Genomic DNA, 23,962 nt, shown 5'->3' on the forward strand with positions numbered 1-23,962 from the left:
CAAGCCTGGCCATCATCGCAAATGCGATAGGGAGTTCGCAAATGCGAACTCTTTAGGCCATTGTGCTATTCACAAATGCAAGCATGAAGCTCGCAAATGCGAGATATGAGTGCCAGCAAAAATCTGATCTCCCATGAACTCTCCGAAACGCATCTGAAACTCACTCGAGCCCTCGGGCTCCAAACCAAACATGCACACAAGTGTAATAACATCATACGAATTCGCTTGCACAATCCAAATACCAAAATAACACCTTGAACTATGAATCAGACACCAAAACAAAGAAAATTTTCAAGAAAATTCAAGAACATTCAAAACCGGACGTCCGAATCACGTCAAATCAACTCCGTTTTGCACCAAACTTTGCAGATCATAAGTACTTAAATGAACCTATACCAAGTTCCAGAAATCCTAACCCGGTAGCAACAAAGTTAACCTACGGTCAAACTTAAGAATTATTTAAACTTTGAAATTACTAGTTTTCAACAAATCACGTTAAATTAAGCTAGGGACTTCCGAATTCGATTCTGTACATACGCTCAAGTTCGAAATCACGATACAGACCCGCCAGGACTATCAAAATACTGATCCATGTATGTTTACACAAAACGTTGACCGTAGTTAACTCAAATGAGTTTTAAGGCAAAATTTCACATTTTCTTTAGTTTTTCACATAAAAATTTTTTGGAAAAAGATATGGACTGTGCACGTAAATCGAGGAAGGATAAACAGAGCTATTTGAGGTCTCAAAACATAGAAATGAAGATTAAAACTAAAATTGACCTATCGGGTCATCACATTCTCCATTTCTAAAATAAACGTTCGTCCTCGAATAAACATAGAAAGGTGCCTGAACTGGTGAAAAGGTGTGGATATCTACTCCGCATGTCCGACTTGGACTCCTACGTGGATGCCTCGATTGGCTGACCTCTCTACTGCACTCGAACTGAAGGATAACTCTTAGACCTCAACTGTCGGACCTGCCGGGTTAGAACAGCCACCGACTCCTCCGCATAAGTCAAATCTTTGTCCAATTGGACTGAGCTGAAATATAACACATGGGACAGATCACTGTGATACTTTCGGAACATGGAGACATGGAACACCGGATGGATTGCTGAAAAACTAGGTGGCAATGCGAGTCTGTAGGCAACCTCACCCACTCTCTCAAGAATATCAAAGGGTTCGATATATTTAGGGCTCAACTTGCCCTTCTTTTCGAACCTCATCACACCCTTCATGGGTAAAATCCGGAGCAATACCCTCTCTCCAACCATGAATGCAACATCACGAACTCTACAATCGGCATAACTCTTCTGCCTAGACTAAGTTGTGCGAAGTCGATCCTGAATAATCTTAACCTTATCCAAGGTATCCTGAACCAAATCGGTACCCAAAAACCGAGCCTCTCCCGGCTCGAACCATCCAACTGACGAACGGTACCTCCTCCCGTACAATGTCTCATAGGGAGCCATCTAAATGCTTGACCGGTAGCTGCTGTTGTAGGCAAACTCCGCAATCAGCAAGAACTGATACCAAGAACCCCTGAAATCCATAACGCAAGCGCGAAGCATATTTTCAAATATCTAAATAGTGTGTTCGGATTGTCCCTCCGTTTGGGGGTGAAATGTTGTACTCAACTCAACCTGCATGCCTAACTCACTGTACAACCCTCCAAAAGTGCAAGGTGAACTGCGTACCTTGATAAAAAATGATAGACACTGGAACGCCGTAAAGACGGATGATCTCGTGGATATAAATCTCCGCTAACAAAAAGCGCGAATAATGGTTCAAAAAAGGGACACTAGAAGAACTATTTGTGTTACAGTAACACAGTCAAGCTTTTATGAACACTTCTTTGCCGTCCAACGGCCAAAAACCACCGGACCGGTAAAAACAAAAACTCTACCTAAGGTGCACCCACCCCAACAAGAATCATCCAAAAACTCCCTCCCAATCGATACAGATCTTCAAAATGACGATGGGATCACTATAGCAGTGAATCGCCTAGGAGATTCAAAAATTCCACTAGCCAATTCTGGGTCCAAAAATGAAATTCCACACCATAGAGATCGTTCCCCACCTCAAGATGCACCTACCCACCAAATTTCAGCCAATTCCACCGTCAAAATCATCATCTCCGACCTTCTGTAAACCGCCGGCGACACTGAAGTGGCCGGAGACGGAGTTCTAACTGCCCGAAATGAAAAAACTCGTTTCCATTTTGCTAGTATTAATGAGGAGAATACGTTGAAAGCTCCAATTGCACATGGGTGCCAACCAATTGAACCAATTTTTCAATCAAAGTCCACAGACAGCTTGAACCCACCAGGTGTTCGACGAAATGAAGTCTCCACTTCTAGGCCTAATTATCCACCACCACTGATTGGAAACCCTTCTACGACAACTAAAGAACATGTATGCCAAGTTTCAAACCAGTCTAATATGGAAATTGATCACCATGATCAATTGCATAGTCCAGTCCTCCACCAGTTGGCCGGGCATGGTGTTCTGGTAAATCAATTGCCCCAAAACCTATGCCAAATGACTCCTAGCACTCAAGAGATTGTTTCCCACCCATCAAACCAAATTTCTATCAAGCCAATTTACACAACATTGCAAAAAGGTAACTCAGTGCAGTCAAGCTCACCAACTGTTCGACAAAATGCCAAAGAAACTTCTGGTACCCAATTAGGTGATCCAAGCAATCCTCAAGCTTCACATGATACTCAGGAAAGTGATCGTCAAAAGAATTTGCAAGAACCAACCCCAAAAATTGATGATCAAACTGTGGCTCCCTCAACTGTGCAGCAGAAACCTCCTGATGTTCAAACTATCCCACAGCCCCAAAATCAATCCCAGGTATTTTGCACAGGTCTTATAAATCCCCATCTTAAGGTTTTAACCAACTTTTATAAGCCAAACAACTCAAAAAGGAACCACAAACTTTCAACCAAAACCACTGAGCAAGTAGTCCAACCAAACCAATAGAGTCCCACCATCACTAATGCCAATCCACAAATGCCTAAAGCAAAACCATTACCAGTCACCCCCACCTCCACCCCCCACAGTTACTCATTCCTATGCAACCAGACTGAGAGCTAGGCAGGAAGCTCAACTTGAACCAATTGAATTTTCCCCTACCAAAATAACCACCAAGCAAGGTCAACCTGCCGTGATTTTCAAGAGGGATGACTACATGATCAAGTTTGCTGATAAGTGCAAATTTATTGTGGTTGGCAAATTTTTGAATACTATGCCAAGAATGGAAGTAGTAAGGAGAAGCTTCATTGCCCAAACTAAACTCAAGGGATAGCACACTTCAATGCTAGAACTGTGTATATTGACTTGGACAATGAATATGATCATGCAACTGTTTGGGGTAAACAATACATATATATTCAAGGTCAGATGATGAAGCTGGAAGCCTGGACACCTATATTCAAGCCCAATAAAGATTCCCTTATTGTTCCTATATGGGTGGTTATTCCCCCATTCTTGGACTTAGCCCTATTCCAAAAAAGTAGAGGGAGTGTTGCTAAAGTGAAAATGCAGATTGATCTCACAAAGGAAAGACCTCACCATGTCTGGCTTGGATATGATGAAGAACAAGTAGAAAATAGTGATGGTGAATGGCTAGAAGTGCAGTATGATAACATACCTGAATACTGCAACTACTGCAAACACCAGGGCCACTCTGCTCTCAAATGTTAAGCCAGGAAAAAATGGAGGAAATTCAAAAAAGAAAAGAGGAAGAAACTACTGCAGCCATTGCAAATATGACAACCAACAAGAGAAACGCCAAAGAAGATGCAGGAACCACCAAATAGCAAAATGGGAGGACACAAGTTGATAACCAAAAGCCAGGCACTTCTGAGCCAAAGAGGAATCAACAAGAAAAGGAACACCAAAACCAGGTTGACCATCAAAATGCTGATGCCGAATCATCAAAAGAAAAGTGGCAAATAGAAAAGAAGAAAAACTTCAAAAATACTTCACAAAACAACAAGAAACAGAATCAGGCATACATACCAAAGCAAAGCATTGCTCAGCCAACACAGGAAGCAAACGCACAATAAGCTACTGTGAATAATTCACAGGTAGATATGCCTTTTATCTCTCAGGAAATAGCTCTTGCTGCTTTACTTGCTAATTCTGGCTCTTAGAATTCTGTATCCCAACACCCCTGCCCTCAGTTATCTGTTGTGAATAATAAAGTTGATGGAGGAAAGGTGAATGGTCTGGAGAAACCTCTAGAATTATAGGATGAGGATCCAAATAAGGGGGAAGGGTATCCTCATGTTCTTCATGAGTGTGCTCCTGCACAATTGGTTGACCCTAGGATGGACCTTCTAACCTCTGCTACCACTATTCCCACTCCTGTCAATCAGAAAAATCAACCTCAGTTCAGATTGAGGATCATGAGGAGATCCTTGATATTATCAATTCAGAAGAGGATCATGCTGCCCATATGAGATCATTGATCAAAGGAAAAAGTCATGCTGCCTCAGACTTCCAAATTCAAACCCCAAAATCCAAAACAAAACCTAGCCATAAAAGGAGAAAAACCATGAGGAAACAGAGTGCAAGTATCAGTATAAATGAACCATCTGAAATAGATATGTGTTCTAACTCTGCCACCCCATTCCAAAGACCACTTGCTCAAACCAAATGGAGCTCTGTCCTTCCTCAGGTAATTCTGGATCCATGAGTGCAAAACCTTTCTCTAACCCCTTTCTCTCTCAACCCCTTCTTTCCAACAAAAAAGTTGACACTGATATTGGAAGTGAGCCAGATATCCTCACAGTTCCCCCTAATACTCAGATTAGCCAAACATATGTCCCACAACCTCAACACACACCTTCCCAGATCCAAAGTCAACAACATCAATTGAACCCCCTTGAACTTGTCCTTGAAGAATATCCTCTCAACAAATATTCCTCACAAGAAGATGGATACAGACCTATTCTCTCTGAGGATGAGATGAGAGGTGAATTTGAAGATGAGGATAAGTTAAGCATTAGAAGAGGAGCATCATTGTGACCTCTTAATTGCTGCAGTAAATGGAATACCAAATCAGGAAGAAAACATAATCTCCCAAAGATCCAAAATGAGACCTTCATCAAGGCTTACAAGGAGCAAAGCTGCCTCAAGCAGCAATGTACCACCAAACCACAAACTACCCTCTCTCTTTTAAATGATTAGTACACTCACTTGGAATGTCAGAGGCGTCAGGACCTCTGGAGCCATTGAGAGACTAAGAATCCTCGAAAAACTCCACAATATCTCCCTCATTGCTGTCCTGGAACCTCTCATTCAAAATCTAACTCTCCATGCATCATTCCATCTCAAACTGTAACAACAAAACTGGATTTTTGGGATCAAGAATTTACTGGACTATTCTTGAATCAGATGAACAACAGGTCACAATGGAACTAAAGCATGCGGAAGCATGTGACACCTTTCACATATCTTTCATTTATGCCAAATGTAACCCTATCCCGAGAAGACCACTATGGGATAGTTTAAGGCTCAAATCTACTGCTACAGATGTCCCTTGGTGTGCAATTAGTGATTTTAATGTTAGCATCCATTGAAGAAAAGATTGGGGGAATTCCATACCAAATCAATAAGAGTATTGAGTTCCTTAACATGATTGAAGACTGTGGCTTCACTGATCTAGGATTCTATGGTCCAAGGTACATTTGGTCTAATGGATGGGACCCTTGTGCTATTGTTTGGAAGAGATTGGATAGAGGTCTTGTGAATGACAACTGGCTAGCTTCTTTCCCTGCAACAACCATCACTCATCTTGCCTCTTCTGGCTCTGACCATTCTCCCTTTCTCATGGACATGAATGTAAGACCAAACAACCAAAAAAGATACTTCAAATTCCTAAACTGCTAGATCAATGATGAAACCTTCATGCCTTTGGTCCAAGCCATTTGGAACAAGCCAGTGCAAGGAAATTCCATGTGTATATTTCACCAGAAGACTAAAAACATATGCTCTGCCTTGAGTAAATGGTCAAGACAGGAATATGGTGATATTTTCCAAAAGGTCAAAGAATTTGAAAACAAAGTAAGAACAGCTGAAGAGACCTGGGCACATACCAACTTGGAATATGACAGAATAAAACTACATGAACTCAATGCCCAGTACATCAGACACATGAAGATTGAGGAGTCAGTCTTGAAACAGAAAACACAACTTCAATGGTTCAAAGAAGGTGATGCAAACTCCATATACTTTCATAACTTAATAAGATGTAGGAGAAGAAAGTTGTACATTCATAAGAGCAAAACCAGTGAAGATGAATGGGTGCAAGGTGATGAAGCCATTGGAGAGGCTGCTTGTGATCACTTTCAGAACTTATTCACTAATCCTGGTGGTGCCATTAGGGAAGATCTACTCTCTTGCATTCCTACTCTGGTAACTCGTGAAGATAATGAGATTCTCACCCAAGATCCCACTATACAGGAAATCAAAGATGTAGTTTTCTCAATGAATCCAACAAGTGCAGATGGTCCTGGTGGACTTAATGGAAAATGTTTCCAACATTGTTGGGACATCATTAAAACTGACCTTCTTAATGTGGTCAATGCCTTATTTTGTGGTGCCACTATGCCCAGACATATGACCCAAACATGCATTGTACTACTTCCCAAAGTAGAATTCCCTAACTCCTTCTCAGAATTCAGGCCAATCCCAACTTCATCAACAAAATTATCTCAAAAGTTATCAGCTCAAGACTTATACCAATATTGCCCAGAATTATCTCTCCAAATCAAACTGGGTTTGTTAAGGGAAGAAGCATCTCTGAAAATATTAGAGTCAATGTGGTGATTAAACTTGATATGGTTAAAGCATATGACAGAGTATCCTGGTCTTTTACCTACATCATGATGAAGAGATTAGGATTTAGTGAAATGATCATTGACATGGTGTGGAGAACACTCTCAAACAATTGGTACACAGTAATTGTGAATGGCACTAGATGTAATTTCTTCCACTCTACTAGAGGCCTCAAACAAGGAGACCCCTTGGCCCCTACACTCTTCATTCTTGGTGCAGAACTTCTCTCTAGGATGTTGAACAACCTCACTCATGACCAACTTTTCAATGGCTCTTACATGGAAAGGAGAGGTCCTAAAATCACCCATTTGAGATTTGCTGATGACATTATAATCTTCACCTCTGGCAGCAAAGCTTCTCTTCAAAAAGTCATGGATATCCTCCGATCCTATGAAGACACTTCTGGCCAACTGATCAATAAGAACAAAAGTCACTTCATGACCTCACCCTGTGTCTTCCAATACACTAACAGGAGAATCCAACAAATCACTGGCTTCTCCAGAAAAGACTCCCCAATTACTTACCTTGGATGTCCCATCTATATTGGTAGAAAGAGAATTGTCCATTTCAATTCCCTCATATCCAAAGTAGTTAGCAGAATAAGAGGATGGCATGGTAGAATGTTGTCTTACGGTGGAAGAGCAACATTGATCAAACATGTTCTCCAATCTCTCCCCATCCATCTCCTCTCAGCAGTCTAAAACTGTGATCAAACAAATTGAAAAGCTTGCTGCAAACTTTTTCTGAGGTATGGATAATGATAGAAACAAATACCACTGGGCATCCTGGCAAAAGCTTTCTAAACCCCAAAATGAAGGGGGAATTGGTTTAAGAACCATTGAGGATGTTTGCAAATCCATGGAGTTCAAACAATAATGGCTCATCAGAACAAAGGACACTCTTTGGAGTAACTTTGTCAAGGCCAGATACTGTCAGAGATCCCACCCCATCTCCAAAACATGGCACTCAGGCCAATCGCAGACATGGAAAAGAATGATGGCTAACAAGAAACACGCAAAAACACACATACAATGGAGACTTCACTCAGGAAATTCAAGTTTTTGGTGGGACAATTGGCTTGGCACAGGAAACTTAGCCAGCTATAGACCACAAGGCAGCAGACCTGGCAACATAAAGGTCTTCCACTTCTGGAGCTCAGGAACTTGGGATCTCCAGAAATTGAATGCCTCTACCCCTGCCCATATGATCCAATTCATTTCACAAGTCCCTATCCACCATAACCCTCTCATGCCTGACAAACTAATTTGGAAAGAAACGCCATCAGGCAACTTTACTTGTGCTTCAATATGAAGTGTGGTAAGAGAGAAAAGACCTACCCTCTTTACCAATAAGATGACATGGCACAAATATATCCCCTTCAAATGGCCGTTCTGTCTTTGGAGAGCTCTAAGGAACAAGCTTCCTATAGATGATAGAGTTGCTAAGTTTCACATTTCAACTGTCAACAGATGTATCTGTTGCATTAAACCCCAAGCTGAATCTGTTGATCACATCCTCAGTAGGGGTCACTTTGCTAAGGCTATTTGGAAAATCATCTGAGGACCCTTTGGATTTCCTTTCACTGTTATGCCTCTACAACCTTTGCTTGTAAAATGGTGGGTTCAGAAGAGTAAAAATAAAATTCACAAGTTACTCATAGACATCATTCCCATCATTGTTTGTTGGAATCTTTGGAAGAATAGATGCAATGCTAAATATGGCTCCAAAAGCTCATCAATGACAAGGGTTCTTTTCTCCATCAGTTCTGACACCAACCAACTCCTCAAAGTTTACTACCCTGATATCCCATGGCCTCTTGGTTGGTATGACCTCCTCTCAATGGTTGAAAACCTGCAGTATCACACTAGCATTACCTCAGTGGCATGGCTGAAACCTAAAGCTGGTTTTGTTAAAGTCAACAGTGATGGTAGTGCCTTAAACAACCCTGGAAAGATTGGTGTTGGTGTCATCATCAGAGGAAGGCCACTTCATACATGCTATAGCAGTCCTCTTGGTGAAGGATCCAACAATCTTGCAAAAACTCAAGCAGTAGTCTTGGGCATGCAGTGGTGCCTGGTCAATGGCATCACCAAAATTCACCTAGAAGCTGATTCTGCATTGCTTATTCATTGGCTTAACCACACCTCAGCTCCTCCTTGGAATCTAGACACTGGATTGCAAAACCTCAAAGAACTACAAGTTGTGTGAAAAGTTCAAATGCTCCCATGTTTACATAGAGGCAAACTTCCCTATAGATTCATTGTCCAAAATTAGTCACAACCTCCCCACCATAACACACTACCACTGTCTAAATGAACTACCTGAATACATAAGAGGTCAAATTCATTTAGACAGAATTGGCACCCCTTCTTTCAGACATAGACAAACCAAGAAATTCCAAATCCCATCTCAGCAGGCTTCAACCTCCTCTCATAATCATGGTAGACACACACACATCTAGAGAAGCTGCTCCAATTATCCAACCAAATACAATCATCACCATAACTTCCCCCTCCCACTTCATGCTTAAAAATAGATCACCCCCAGTTCAACTCATGTCATATCCCCCTTGCTTCATATAAGAAACTCCACATCACTAATCTCAAACCCCACACACAACAACCAATCCAAAAACACACACAGACTCTGCATTTTGTATTCTGCATTCTGCAGATCCCCTCTCCAAATCACACCAGAAAACACACACAATCACAATCCTACAACACAAGTCCAAACACACAACCTTGTAAATCTCTACCTCCCTCCCCCATTCACTACCTACATATCAATCCCACCAAGTACCAAGATCACCACCACTCATCATACCCCAGCAAAACCAAAAACCTGACCACTCCTTTCTCTAACATTGTTTTCTCTTTTGCAGGAAGTCTGATCATTTCATGGCTTAACTATTTGATGTATCCCCAGTGCGTGATATTAGCAGCAATGCTCAATCTACTGAGGAGACACCAATGGCAAATATGCCAATTAGAATACCTGAGAAGGCCAAGAATACAGTACTATCCAGAAAGAAACAAGGAATCCTGGTATTTCAATTGTAGGTCATCAACAACTCAACACCTACTGCAACAACACCAATTGCACCATGTCAGCAACAACCCAATCATCAATCACCCCTCTCTCACTATTGCAATTGCTCTAGAAGAAGATTTTTAGAAGTCACCACTGACCTCTAACCTACAACCCTTCCTTCTGAACCAAATGCAACACATACATCCCACCCAAACCTCAATGAACCACTCACACATACATTCATTTTCTCCTCCAACTTGCCTCAGTCCACACAAGAACCTGAAGGCAATCATCTAGAAACCCCACAAGAAAAGGAAAGCAAGCAAACATGGCAAAAAAAGCCCAATACCTGGTATCAATAGCCCTTGCACTCAGTTCTGCCAACAAGTCACATGAGAAAATTTTCATGTCCCAATACTGCTCAACCCCACCTTACTTTCATCTTCTGTTGCCAACTCTCACAAAAACCTGGAAGCATAATGTGATTTTCAAAAACAGGAGCTTTAAAGCTCCAATTTGGCTAACATGTTTGTTAAGTTTTGTAGGTTCATTGAGGTTGCTTAGTCAATTGATACAATTCCAGTGTGTGGTATTAGCATTTCTAATGTTCATTCTACCGGAAGGGCATCAATTCACTCTAGTCCCTCAACAAGTTATTACACACACAAACAAGCTAATCCTTAATAAATGGAAGCAGTACTCTATGGACAGCATTTCCAGGCTACCTACATGGCATGAATTCAAGAACTCCACAGGTGTTGCCCTTTCTTTACACAACTTCAGCACAACCAAGAGGCTTCAATACAACTGTCATCAGAACAACAACAGTTTGCAGCCGTTTCTTATACAGTCTACTGCCACCAGTCCAAGCTTTTAACATGACACACCTAGGGCCCCAGACCTAGTTCTTATGTCTTGTTTCTTCATCAGTGACCTGCAGCAAAGAATAACTCAATTCTTTGGCCACAAACTGAGGACACCAGAAGCAGGAAAGTGTTCACTCTTTCCTGTCACATACATAAGCCAGCAACAACTTCACTTCCAAGATGCAATGGTTTCTTTGATGTTTATCTTCAATTTGGATTTCTTTGACCTCAATGTCAAAGCTAAGTTGAAGATAAATCCCTCTACATACACATGGTTTTTGTTATACTTTCTAGGGAATTTCTACAACTTTTGTAATTTCTCTAGCCGTAGACAATTTTGTATATGGAAGGAAATCTTTCCATTCATCTACTTAGTAGAATTAGGATTAGTTGTGCATGTTTGTATAGGTGAACTAGGCCTGCTCCACCTTGTTTTTGTATACCCAATTGGCTATCAATATTGGATAGACAATTGGAACATCATCTTAGGTCTTAATGCACATAGTTTCCAAGATTCATCTAGTCGCCAGATATTGATGACCAGATATTCCATCTTTTTTATTTCGGGAGGTAAGGTTTATGTCCCCATCCTTTGTTGTACTTTTTGTTATATATATGAAAATCAGCCCTAGGCACAATGCCTAGTGGATTCAAAAATCTCTACTAACCGCTATGAAGAATATGTAACTGTCACTGGAAGGAAATGCGCCGACCTGGTCAACCTTTCCACAATGACTCAAACCGCGTCGAACTTCTTCTGAGTCCGTGGGAGTCCAACAATAAAATCCATAGTGATTCGCTCCCACTTCCACTCAAAAATCTCTAGCCTCTGAAGCAAACCACCAGGCCTCTGATGCTCGTACTTAACTTGCTGACAATTTAGACACCGAGCTACATATGCAACTATATCCTTCTTTATCCTCCTCCACCAATAATGCTGCCGCAAGACTTCATACATCTTGGCGGCACCCGGATGAATAGAATATCGGGAACTGTGGGCCTCCTCAAGAATCAACTCACAAAGCCCATCCACATTGGGCACAAAAATACGACCCTGCATCCGTAAGACCCCATCATCTCCAACAGTAACCTGCTTGGATCCTCTGTGCCATATCGTATCCTTAAGGACAAGCAAATGAGGGTCATCATACTGACATTTTCTGATTCGCTCGTACAAGGAAGACCGAGAGATTGTGTAAGCTAGAACACGACTAGGATCCGAAACATCTAACCTTATAAACTGATTGGCCAAAGCCTGAACATCGGATGTAAGCGGTCTCTCACCAACTAGAATATATGCAAGGCTACCCATACTTATAGCCTTTCTACTCAATTCGCCGACCACCACATTGGCCTTCCCGGGATGATACAAAATGGTGATATCATAGTCTTTCAACAACTCCAACCACCTCATCTGCCTAAAGTTAAGATCCTTTTGTTTGAACAAATAGTGCAGACTCCGATGATCCATGAAAACCTCACACGAAACGCTGTAAAGATAGTGCCTCCAAATCTTCAGCGCATGAACAATGATTGCCAACTCTAAGTCATGAACATGGTAATTCTTCTCATGAACCTTCAACTATCGTGATGCATATGATATCACTCTGCCATCCTGCATCAATACTGCACCGAGCGCAATACGAGATGCATCACAATACACTGTGCAAGATCCTAAACATGTGAGCAACACCAACACTGGTGTCGTTGTCAAAGCAGTCTTGAGCTTCTGAAATCTCAACTCACACTCATCCGACCACCTGAACGGAGCACCCTTCTGGGTCAATCTAGTCAATGGGGCTACTTTGTATGAAAATCCCTCCACGAATTGGCGATAATAACCCGCCAAACCTAGGAAACTCCAGATCTCCATAGCTGAAGTAGGTTTAGGCCAGTTTTGAATTGCCTTAATCTTCTTAGGATCCACCTTTATGCCCTCTGCCGACACAACATGCCCCCAAAAGGCGACTGAGTCTAACCAAAACTTACAATTTGAAAACTTGGCATATAACTGACTGTCTCTCAGAGTCTGAAGTACAATACGAAAATGTTGCTCATGTTCCTCTCGACTGCGGGAGTAGATCAAGATATCCTCAATGAATACAATCACAAAAGAATCCAAATAGGGCTTGAACATCGGATTCATCAAATCCATAAATGTTGATGGGTCATTTGTCAAACCAAATGACATTACTAGGAACTCATAATGGCCATACCGAGTTCGAAAGCTGTCTTAGAGACATACAATGCCCTAATCTTCAACTGATGGTAGCCAGACCTCAAATCAATCTTCTAAAACACCTTGGCACCTTGAAGCTGATCAAATAAGTCATCAATCATCGGCAATAGATACATGTTCTTGATAACGACCTTGTTCAACTGCAGATATTCTATACACATCCTCATCGACCCATCTTTCTTCTTCACAAATATTACATGCGCACCCCAGGGAGAGACACTAATCTATTGAATCCCTTATCAAGCGAATCCTGCAACTGCTCCTTCAGTTCCTTTAACTCAGGTGGCTCCATACAGTATGGTGCAATAGAAATGGGCTGAGTGCCCGGAGTCAGATCAATACAGAAGTCAATATCTCTGTCGGGTGGCATCCCTGGCAGATCTACAGGAAACACCTCTGAAAACTCACGAATAACATGTATTGAATCCATGGAAGGAGCTTCCGCACTAGAATCACGAATATAGGCTAAATAAGCTACACATCCCTTCTTGACCATACATCGAGCCTTGACATAAAAACTAACTTTGTTGGTAGAATATCCAAAAGTCCCCCTCCACTCTAATCGAGGCAACCGCGACATGGCTAAGGTCATCGTCTTGGCGTGACAATCCAATATAGCATGATAAGGTGACAACCAATCCATACCCATGTTAACATCAAATCTATCATATCAAGAAGTAGGAGATCTACGCTAGTCTCAAGACTCCCAATAGTAATCACACACGAGCGATAGACGAGATCTACAATAATGGAATCTCCCACAGGCATGGACACATACACAAGAGCACTCAAATAATCACGAGGCACAACCAGATATGAAGCAAAATAAGATGACGCGTAGGAATAAGTAGATCCCGGATCAAATAGAACTACAACATCTCTATGGAAAACTGAAACAATACCTATGATAACGACGTCAGATGACTCAGTCTCAGGACTAGCTGGTAAAGCATAAAATCGGGGCTGGGCTCCACCACTCTGAACTACGTTTCTAGGATGGCCTTTAGCTGGCTGGCCTCTACCTCTGACGGCCTAATCTACACCTCTAAGGGCCTGACCTCTACCTCTGGCTGTCTGACCCCTATGTCACGTCCCAACCTTGGAGAGCGCGACCGGCGCTTAACCAAGATAACCCGGTCAAGCAAGCCTGCTAGATGCTTTCTAGCCGAACTTGACCATGAATAGAGTGGATATGTATTCCATTATTAAAATATTGAGAGGATTTCATGATCAACACCTATTCCATTACCATTAGTAGCTTCATTTATAATTCCCAAAATATATTACCCATTCATAGTTTGAAGTGGGACATGTGTTACAATTACAACATTTTTAATTTTGACTTTCCCAATACCAATGTACAACCCATAACATGTCCACGGGGCCTCTACGTACAACATGAGAGTAGTATGGAAGTGTCAGCGATAAGGCCAAGGGATACACCTCAAAAAACAAGGTACAACATCAAGTGACGTCAGGCCCGGAACAGAGTAGATCTCACCAAAACTTGCTGAATAGAGAGTAATTGCTAATGAGGACCAAAGCTGCCTACTTACGAACCACCTGCATCCATTGAAGATGCAGTGCCCCCAGCAAAAAGGATGTTAGTACATATGGAATAGTACTAGTATGTGAAGCTAAATGTTCTCTTTTGGAATAGAATGCCAATATAAGAAGGGGAAAACTATAGAAGTAGCAAGCAACAATCAATGATATCCAAATGCCAAGTTGAAACATAACAATTTTTCAAAATACGAAAATAATATTACTTTTGGTTGGGAGATCTTTAGTACCGATATACCACAATGTTTTTAGCACGGAGTCCGATCACAGCCCGATCGACTAGGCTGTCTCACCCAAAGACATCTAATCACAATCTCAATGATAACCTCAAGCACAATCACCACCATGTGTATGATATTGCGTCCGATCGTGACCCGATCGGCTAGGCCGTCTCACCACAATGTCATGTGGATTGACATCACCCTCTACTAACAATAATTTCATCCCAAATAAGGGAAATAATCTCATCACATCAATATCATCCCAATTAAGGGGAATAATTTCATCATATCAATACGGGAATTTACCCTTCAATCACTCATACACCCGCACATGTAGTTTCGGGGTTAGGTTGTTTCAACCTACCCTTCCTCGGTGACTAATGGTACTCCCAAAAATATTTTTGTTTTGCATATAAATACATTCACGTCATAACCTTTCACACCATATATAGCTTCATTAGTACTTTCAACCACTCATAACATCATTATTTTGTTGGCTCTCTTCGCCATACATATGATTCTTCATTCATGGTATGCTGGCCGTATCTCATATTCCACACTTTCATTTCTTTACTTTCAAGGATCATCATCATAAACATCAACATATAGAATATTCCATAAATCACAACTTTAGGTTCATTAGTAATGAAGGCTTTAAACATAATAGATTCTTTTCCAAAGAATGGAGCAAAATGACTCGCAATTGAAGCACAGGTTAAAATCATAAATGAGTAATACACCACTTATTCTTGAAATACTTTTTCCCAAAAAGGGCAATATACAATTTTAACTCATGAGTATGTAAGAACTAAAATCACATTGGAAATATTTATAAAAGAGAGCATGATGATTTACGACTGAAACATGGGTTCAAATCATAGGTATTAGTTTAAAACAGCCATATTTGAATATGACTTGAGTACATAAGCTTTTAGGCAAAACTATTTTTGGAGTCAATTTGGAACAGTTGAATCAAGGCTCATTTCATAATATTTCACACATCATTTCATCTCATTGGGACCATTGGCCACAAGTATAACTTTCATTCTTGACACGGTGGCCACACTTTATATCTCCAACTCACTTATTTCACTTTCAAACATCTTTATAGATTATCAACAATAAGAGCATTTGAAATTAAGGCCTTAAGTATATATTTGAGCAATAGGAGTTTTAGTCACATTGAGTAAACTTTCTAAGTTAAGCATAATGGACTTTCATTTGAAACACGAATTGAAGTTATAACGCTTTAACACATAACTTATACTTAAACACATTCCCGAAGGAGATCATGATGAGATAGGAGTAATTGGAACACGTTTTGAGTACATACATCTTTAGACACTTTGCTTACTCGGGATAATCAAATTTATTAGGAACAACTCGGGAATATGGGAATTAGGAATCTGGGCCAACCATACTTGAAACTTACGGGAACATCATGGAATTCAATTCTAAGAGAGAAGTTTTAGCCAACATACCTGAAATTTGCCCCTTAATAATAATACGATGGTCCATCATACTAAACAACTTCAATCTATAACAATGCAACACAATTTCACCAATATTAGCAACATTTCTATACTTTAAGTCATTTAGACTTTTTATCAAACTTCTAATGTGCATATCTTTCTACAACCTCCTTCAATGGAATTTCTTCACCTAACAACCACCTTTCAAACCAATGATTCACCTCACATATGTCTCTAGGCCATCCACAACTTCCATTAGCAAATGCATGCCCAAATATTCACTCCCAACCCATAAATCTTATCAATTAATTCATGTTACAATCTCAACAATACCAACACAACCTAGGTTAGGCACTTATGGCTTCCAATCCCCATACCATAAGTCATAACACATATTTCATATATAATTGATCACCATAGATTAGTTAGAGATGATAAACATACCTCTTAGGATTTGAGGATTCTTGTAGAATTCTTGACCAATTTGGGGATTTGAATGGAAATCTACGGATCTTCAAGATTAATCCTTGTTAATATAAATGTTTAGGAGTAGTAATAAACTCAAAATACTCCAAAAACATTACCTTGGTTCATGTGATGGAAGTATAGGACGGATTCCCATTGATAGAGCAAGCCCTAGTAATAAATTAGGGATTTTGACTACTTATTAGTGTCTTTTAACTTTTGTTTTAGTCTAAAAGCATTGAATTGTGCTACCGGAACTAGTGAAATTGTACAAAATTTTAGGAATGCTAGAAGTTGGGCTCCTGAGATGAAATTCGACTAAAAAAGGAACAGTTTAAGCAAAAGGCAATAAAGGGGCACGGAAGAATAAAATGTGCGGTCCGTAGAAGGAATTCTGCGCCCGCAAAAGAAATTACGGACCGCAGAATTCCATCTGCGGCCTCAACCAAAGAGAAAACAATCTGCAGACATTTGTGCAAATTGCGGATCGCACATGAATTATGCGGCCGCAAAGGCTGGGCTAGGATTCAAAATCTGAGAGTATGCAAATTTCCAAGTCCAGGACCTCAGTGATATATTGTGCGGTAGATAGCCTTGCGGGCACAACCCTAACATTGTGGACTGCAAAAGATTGTCTTGTTGCTGCAGTTCTAAATCTGTGGACCGGAGAAAAGCTGCTTCGCGGCTGCGGTCCAGAATTGTGCGGCCGCAGAACTCCTGATCCGGTGAGATGAAGAAATTTGCGAACCGCACATGAAATTGTGCAGCCGCAGAACCTCTCGAGGGGTATTTGTATCTGAGATTTCAGCCTTGTATAAATAGAAGAGTTTCACGAAATTAGGTCAAGTTTTGAATATCAGCAATTACTGTAGCTATTTTTCTTTGCCATTTTTGAAAGTTTACTTTTCATTGGTGTATTTTACAATAGATTTAGCCATTTTAATCTTTAATTATGAGTTTAATTAGTCTTTACTCTTCATTTTATTCAACCCCAAGTATGAGTAGCTAGATTTTTACTAGGGCTGTGACCCAGCTCTAGTGTGTAAACCTTACTGGTATTTAATTTAGTGCTTGTTTATGATTGAATGTTTATTATTTTGCTTATTTCATGCTTTAATTTGAGGAATTAATGGTTGCAAACATTAGTTCACGCCTATTTGACTTAGTCTCTTTTTGAGAAAAAGAGACCTAGTTTAGGATAACTTGGCTAACAAGGAATTTGATCAAATTGAGAGATTGATTTACCCAATTAAAAGGTTCAAACTAGAGATAGTAATAACCCGACTTGAGCTTTTATCAACTGTTTTGTGTGATACCTATTTGGTCTTGAGAAAGCCAAATTGGGTAAAACCACTCTCTGACCGAGACATATTGAATGGGTAATTTAGAGTTGATAGCTATAATACACCACAGTCAATAGAACAAGCATTAAAAGCTTTATCTCATTAGGCAACCACCTAGGTAATGGTCACAGCCCTAGGCTTTTTATCAATTTGGAAAAAACCAAAAACAATTATCTCTAGTTTTCTTTCTTTATTTTGCAATCAATAGAGTAAAATTAGAAATATAAAACCAATCTTTTTGTGGAAGTGTAATATCGATAGTTCAATCACGCGCATTGAAATATATACCCCTAACTCCTATCTTAGCTCCCTATGGATTCGAACCTGACTCTTAGTTGGGTTTCAATATTTGCAAACGACCGTTTCATACTTCTTTTGAGGTGTGCAATTGGACGCGATTAATTATTGACGCCGTTGTCGGGGAGTTAAAAACGGTGTTAGCTATATATTTGGGTGTGTTTTTGGAGTTTCATCTTTTCCTTCCGTGTTACTAGTTTGAGAAATCGTAGGTACAACCATGACAAACAATGAGCTCAGAAATATTGCTTTGGAGGATGTGGACATTGAGGATGACAAAGTGGATGAGGTTCCTCTTGAACCTCAAGCCAATAGAAGAGGTCGAGTGCCTCATGACAATGTGACCGTTCCACCTCCACATCCACCACGAGCGGCTCCACACCGGGTGTTACCCAATGAAGGATATGCAAGTGCAATAGTCCTTCCCTGTATTAGGGCGAGCAATTTTCAAATCACCAATGTGATGCTCACTTTGCTAGAGCAACGGGGTTTCTTCACCGGTGCTCCAAGTCACAATGCATACAAATATTTGAAGGGGTTTGTGGACACTTGTTGAGGGAACAAACAAACAAATGTCTCCGAGGATGAATTGAGGCTAAGGCTTTTTCCCTTATCTCTATGGGGGAAAGCTTTAGATTGGTTGGAACGTTTGCCAAACCATTCCATTCACACTTGGGATGAGTTGGAGGGAAAGTTTATTTCTAAGTTCTTCTCTCTCTCCGGGGCATATGGCTACACTTCGGGATGAGATTTTGGCATTTAAGCAAGATCCAAATGAACCACTACACGAGATATGGGAATGCTATCAAACAATGGTTAAGGAATGTCCCAACAATGATATGATGGAGAACATGATTCAACAAACTTTCTATCGTGGGATCAACATAACCAACCAATGTGTAGTGAATTAACTTGCCGGTGGGAACTTCATGACTATGCCTTATGCGGATGCGTGTGATATTTTAGATGAAATGGCGAAAACATCATCGGCATGGCATTCCCGGGCTAATGTTGCACAAGGTGATCCCAATGTGATCCACCTTCACCAAGAGTTGCATGACCATGGGCAAGCTATAGCCAAATTGAATACCACCATGAATAATCTAGCAAAGGTTCAACTTCAACAAGTTCAACATCCTAAGCAATTCAATGCCATGGAGGGAGTGAACATGATGCTGAATAAAAGAAGAACAAAGGGTACATAAGTGCAACATCGAGTGGATACTTTTGTGCAAGAGGATAGTAGTTTTGATCAAGATGATTCTTACAATGACAAAGATGAGGGGGTGAAATATGTGAACAACTTTCAAGGATAACGAAACAACTTCCAAGGCCCAAACCAACAACAATGGCGACCTCAAAACAATCAAGTCAATTGGAATTCTCATAACCAAGGAAATCAGAGTGGTGGAAACAATCAAATAAATTGGAATAGTGGCCACAATCAAGGGGATTGGCATAACAATAATAATCAAGGAAATAGGGAAGGTAACAATCAAGGCGGATGGAACAATAATCAAGGAAATTAGGGGTCGGGTTTTCAAAAACCCCTGATGTATCAACAACTGAACAAACCACCTCTATATCCTTCCCATAGTCCTAGTTCTTCAACCAATAAGATGGGGTTTATTGAGAATATGTTCAAGCAAATGACGGAAAAGAATGCCGATTCAGATGCTTAACTTGCCTCACACAACACATCGATCCGAAACTTAGAAGTGAAAATGGGGAAAATCTCTCAAGCTCTGAATTCTCATCCTAAGGGGGAACTACCAAGTGACACGGTGGTGAACCCAAAGGGTGGGAACAACACGGGACATGCCATGGTCGTTACTAAAAGAAGTGGAAGAGGTGAAAATGCACCCACCTCAAGTCAAAGGCAACTTGTGGATGATGAGCAAGTGGTACAAGAAGAAGAGGTCCTGAACAATGTGATGCAATCAAATGGTGAAGTTCGTATTGATATTGATGATAATGTGGAAGAGACTCAAGAGGATGTGAACCCATCTAGGGATCACATTATTGACATACCGGAACCGATAATGCAAAAGACTAAGTCACCATTGCCTAAGCCTCCACCTCCATATACTCAAAGTCTTTCCAAACAAAATGGCGAGAATCAATTCAAAAAGTTCATTCAAATGATGAAGTGTCTCTCAATAAATGTGACATTAGTTGAAGTTTTGGAACAAATACCTGATTATGCAAATTTTATGAAGGAACTTATGACAAAGAAGTGGTAAATGAATTTTGAAACTATCAAGGTCACTCATCAAGTGAGTGCAATTGTGCACTCAATGGATCCTAAATTAGAAGATCCCAGTGCTTTCACAATTTCTTGTACAATTGGAAGTGCTGAGTTTGCTAAAACTCTTTGTGATCTTGGGGCAAGTATCAATTTGATGCCATATTCGGTTTTCAAGACCTTGGGAATTGGGAAACCAAGACCCACCTCTATGAGATTGCAAATGGCCGATCGTACCATGAAGAGACCTTTGGGAGTGATTGAAGATGTCTTGGTTCGTGTTGATAAATTCATTCTTCCGGCGGATTTTATCATTCTAGATTGTGAAGTTGATTATGAGGTGTCGATTATTCTTGGAAGACCTTTCCTTGGTACGGGGAAGGCTCTTTATGATGTTGATGTCGGAGAAATCACCTTCCAAGTGGGTGATGAAAAAGTGATTTTCCATATGTGTAAATCCATGCGGAAATTAAATAGCAATGAGGTGTGTTCTTTTGTGGACTTGGTGACCGATGTTATTGTTGTTGATACAAGTAACACAATCAATGTTGGTGATATGTTCGAGGTCGTCTTGCTCAACTTTGATGATGACGAGATGGATGGCTTCATGGAATGTGTGAACTCTTTGCAAGGAATGGGGTCGTACAATTATGCACCCCAGAAACTATCCTTGGATCTCGAAAATAAGAAAAATCTGCCTATAAAGACTTCCATTGAAGAGCCTCTTACTTTGGAGTTGAAGTCATTACCTCCACATCTTCGGTATAAATTTCTTGGCTCTTGTTCTACTTTACCGGTTATTATTTCCTCTTGTTTGACTAACGTGCAGATAGATTCTACATTGGTGGTGCTACATAAGAGGAAGAAGGCTATTGGGTTGACATTGGTGGATATTCAGGGAATAAGTCCCGTAATTTGCATGCATAAAATCAACTTGGAGGAAGGTTCCAAACCATCTATTGAACATCAAAGGAGACTAATAAGGCTATGCAAGAAGTTGTCAAAAAGACGATTATCAAGTGGTTAGATGCCGGGGTTTTCTACCCTATTTCCGATAGTTCGTGGACTTCTCCGGTTCAATGTGTCCCAAAGAAGGGGGCATGATGGTGGTCACCAATGACAAGAATGAGTTGATTCCTACAAGAATGGTGACCGGTTGGAGAGTGTGTATGGACTATCGCAAGCTCAACAAAGTCACAAGGAAGGATCGTTTTCTACTTTCCTTCCTTGACCAAAAGCTTGATAAGTTGGCCGACCGTGCTTTCTATTGCTTTCTTGATGGGTATACGGGCTACAACCAAATCCTTATTGCTCCGGAGGATCAAGAGAAAACAACCTTTACATGTCCCTATGGTATTTCGCCTTCAAGCAGATGCCATTTGGTTTGTGTAATGCACCGGCGACTTTTCGAAAGTGTATGATGACTATCTTCACGGACATGGTGGATTATTATCTTAAAGTTTTCATGGATAACTTCTTGGTGGTTGAGGATTCCTTTGATGATTGTCTTGTAAATTTAGATAAAGTGTTGGCAAGATGTGAAGAAACGCATTTGGTGCTCAATTGGGAGAAGTGTCATTTCATGGTCGAGGAAGGCATTGTCCTTGGTCACAAGATCTCAAAGAATGGAATTGAAGTTGACAAGGCAAATATTAGTGATTTCTAAACTTCCACCTCCAACCTCGGTAAAAAGAGTGTGTGGAGTTTCTTAGGCCACGTGGGGTTTTACCAGTATTTCATCAAAGATTTCTCTAAGGTGGTGAACCCGTTGTGCAAGCTTCTTGAGAACGATGCTAAGTTTAACTTCAATGATGATTGCATGAGAGCCATTGAATTGTTAAAGTTCAAGTTGACAACCACTCCCATCATCACTGCCTCTAATTGGAGTGTCCTTTTTGAACTTATGTGTGATGCTAGTGACGTAGCGGTTGGGGCTGTTTTTGGGGCAACGCATCAACAAGATTTTTTATACGGTCTACTATGCTAGTAAGATCATGAATGGTGCCCAAGTCAACTATCCGTCACGGAGAAAGAGCTCCTTGCCATTGTGTTTGCAATTGAGAAATTCCGCCCGTACTTGAAGGGTGCGAAAGTTATTATCCACACGGATCATACAGTACTTCGTTATCTTATGAGCAAGAAATATTCCAAAGCTCGGTTGATGATATGGGTATTTTTGTTGCAAGAGTTTGATATTGACATCCAAGATAGAAAAGGGAGTGAAAACCAAGTGGCGGACCACTTGTCTCATTTGGAAGAGGAGGGGAGGCCGCATGATGGCCTTGAAATCAATGACTCTTTCCCCGATGAGCAACTCTTGGCTATTTTAATGAATGAGGTACCGTGGTTCGCGGATCTAGCAAATTTCCTTGTGTGTGGAGTCATCCTGGATGAGTTCTCTTCAAACCAAAGGAAGAAGCTCAAACAGGATTGTCAAGATTATTATTGGGATGAACCATACCTTTTCCGGATTTTCACGGATGGGATGATTAGAAGATGTGTACAGGAAGAAGATCAAGGTGAAATTCTTGGGGCTTGTCATTCTTCGCCATATGGTGGTGACCATGGTGGAGCAAAAACGACGGCCAAAGTGCTAAGTTGCGATTTCTATTGGCCCACTCTTTACAAGGATCCAAGTGATATAGTGAAATGATGTGATGAATGTCAACGGGCCGGTGGAATCTTGAAGAAAAATAAAATACCTCTCACTACCATTTTGGAGATCGATATCTTTGATGTGTGGGGTATTGACTTCATGGGTCCTTTTGTGAGTTCTTGTGAAAACACCTGCATCTTGGTCGTGGTTGAAGTTGTGTCTAAATGGGTTGAGGCCGTTTCTCTACCCAACAATGAGGCGAGAAGTGTGGTGGCATTCTTGAATAAGAATATTTTAACAAGGTTTGGTACTCCGCGGGCTATCATAAGCGATGGGGGTCACATTTTTGCAACAAGGCTTTTGACACTTTACTTAGGAAGTATAGTGTTACTCATAAAATCACGACTCCTTATCATCTACAAGCAAGCGGTCAAGTGGAAGTCTCCAACCGGGAGATAAAGAGTATTTTGTCCAAAACAGTGAATACTAACCGGACGGATTGGTCCAAGAAGCTTGATGATGCATTATGGGCTTATCGGACAACTTACAAAATACCTATCAAAATGTCGCCATACCGGTTAGTGTTCGTCAAAGCTTGTCATCTTCCGGTGGAACTTGAGCACAAATTCATGCGGGATCTAAAGAAATTGAATCTTGATTGGGATGTAGCCGCTAACTTGAGGGTTGCACATTTGAATGAATTAGATGAGTTCCGGTATCATGCTTATGCAAGTTCATCCTTGTACAAAGAAAAGATGAAATATCTT

General features: G+C 40.7%; 1 protein-coding gene across 1 annotated transcript; it reads left to right on the top strand.

The window, feature by feature from the left end:
- Positions 1–5,550: 5,550 nt before the first annotated feature.
- On the top strand, positions 5,551–6,846 carry LOC138893511 (uncharacterized). Its single transcript, XM_070178118.1, has 2 exons — positions 5,551–5,859; positions 5,908–6,846. The coding sequence occupies exons 1-2, from the start codon at positions 5,551–5,553 to the stop codon at positions 6,844–6,846; spliced, it is 1,248 nt and encodes a 415-aa protein (XP_070034219.1).
- Positions 6,847–23,962: the final 17,116 nt, after the last annotated feature.

Source organism: Nicotiana tomentosiformis, chromosome 6 (assembly GCF_000390325.3).
Source record: "Nicotiana tomentosiformis chromosome 6, ASM39032v3, whole genome shotgun sequence".
Taxonomy (NCBI): domain Eukaryota; kingdom Viridiplantae; phylum Streptophyta; class Magnoliopsida; order Solanales; family Solanaceae; genus Nicotiana; species Nicotiana tomentosiformis.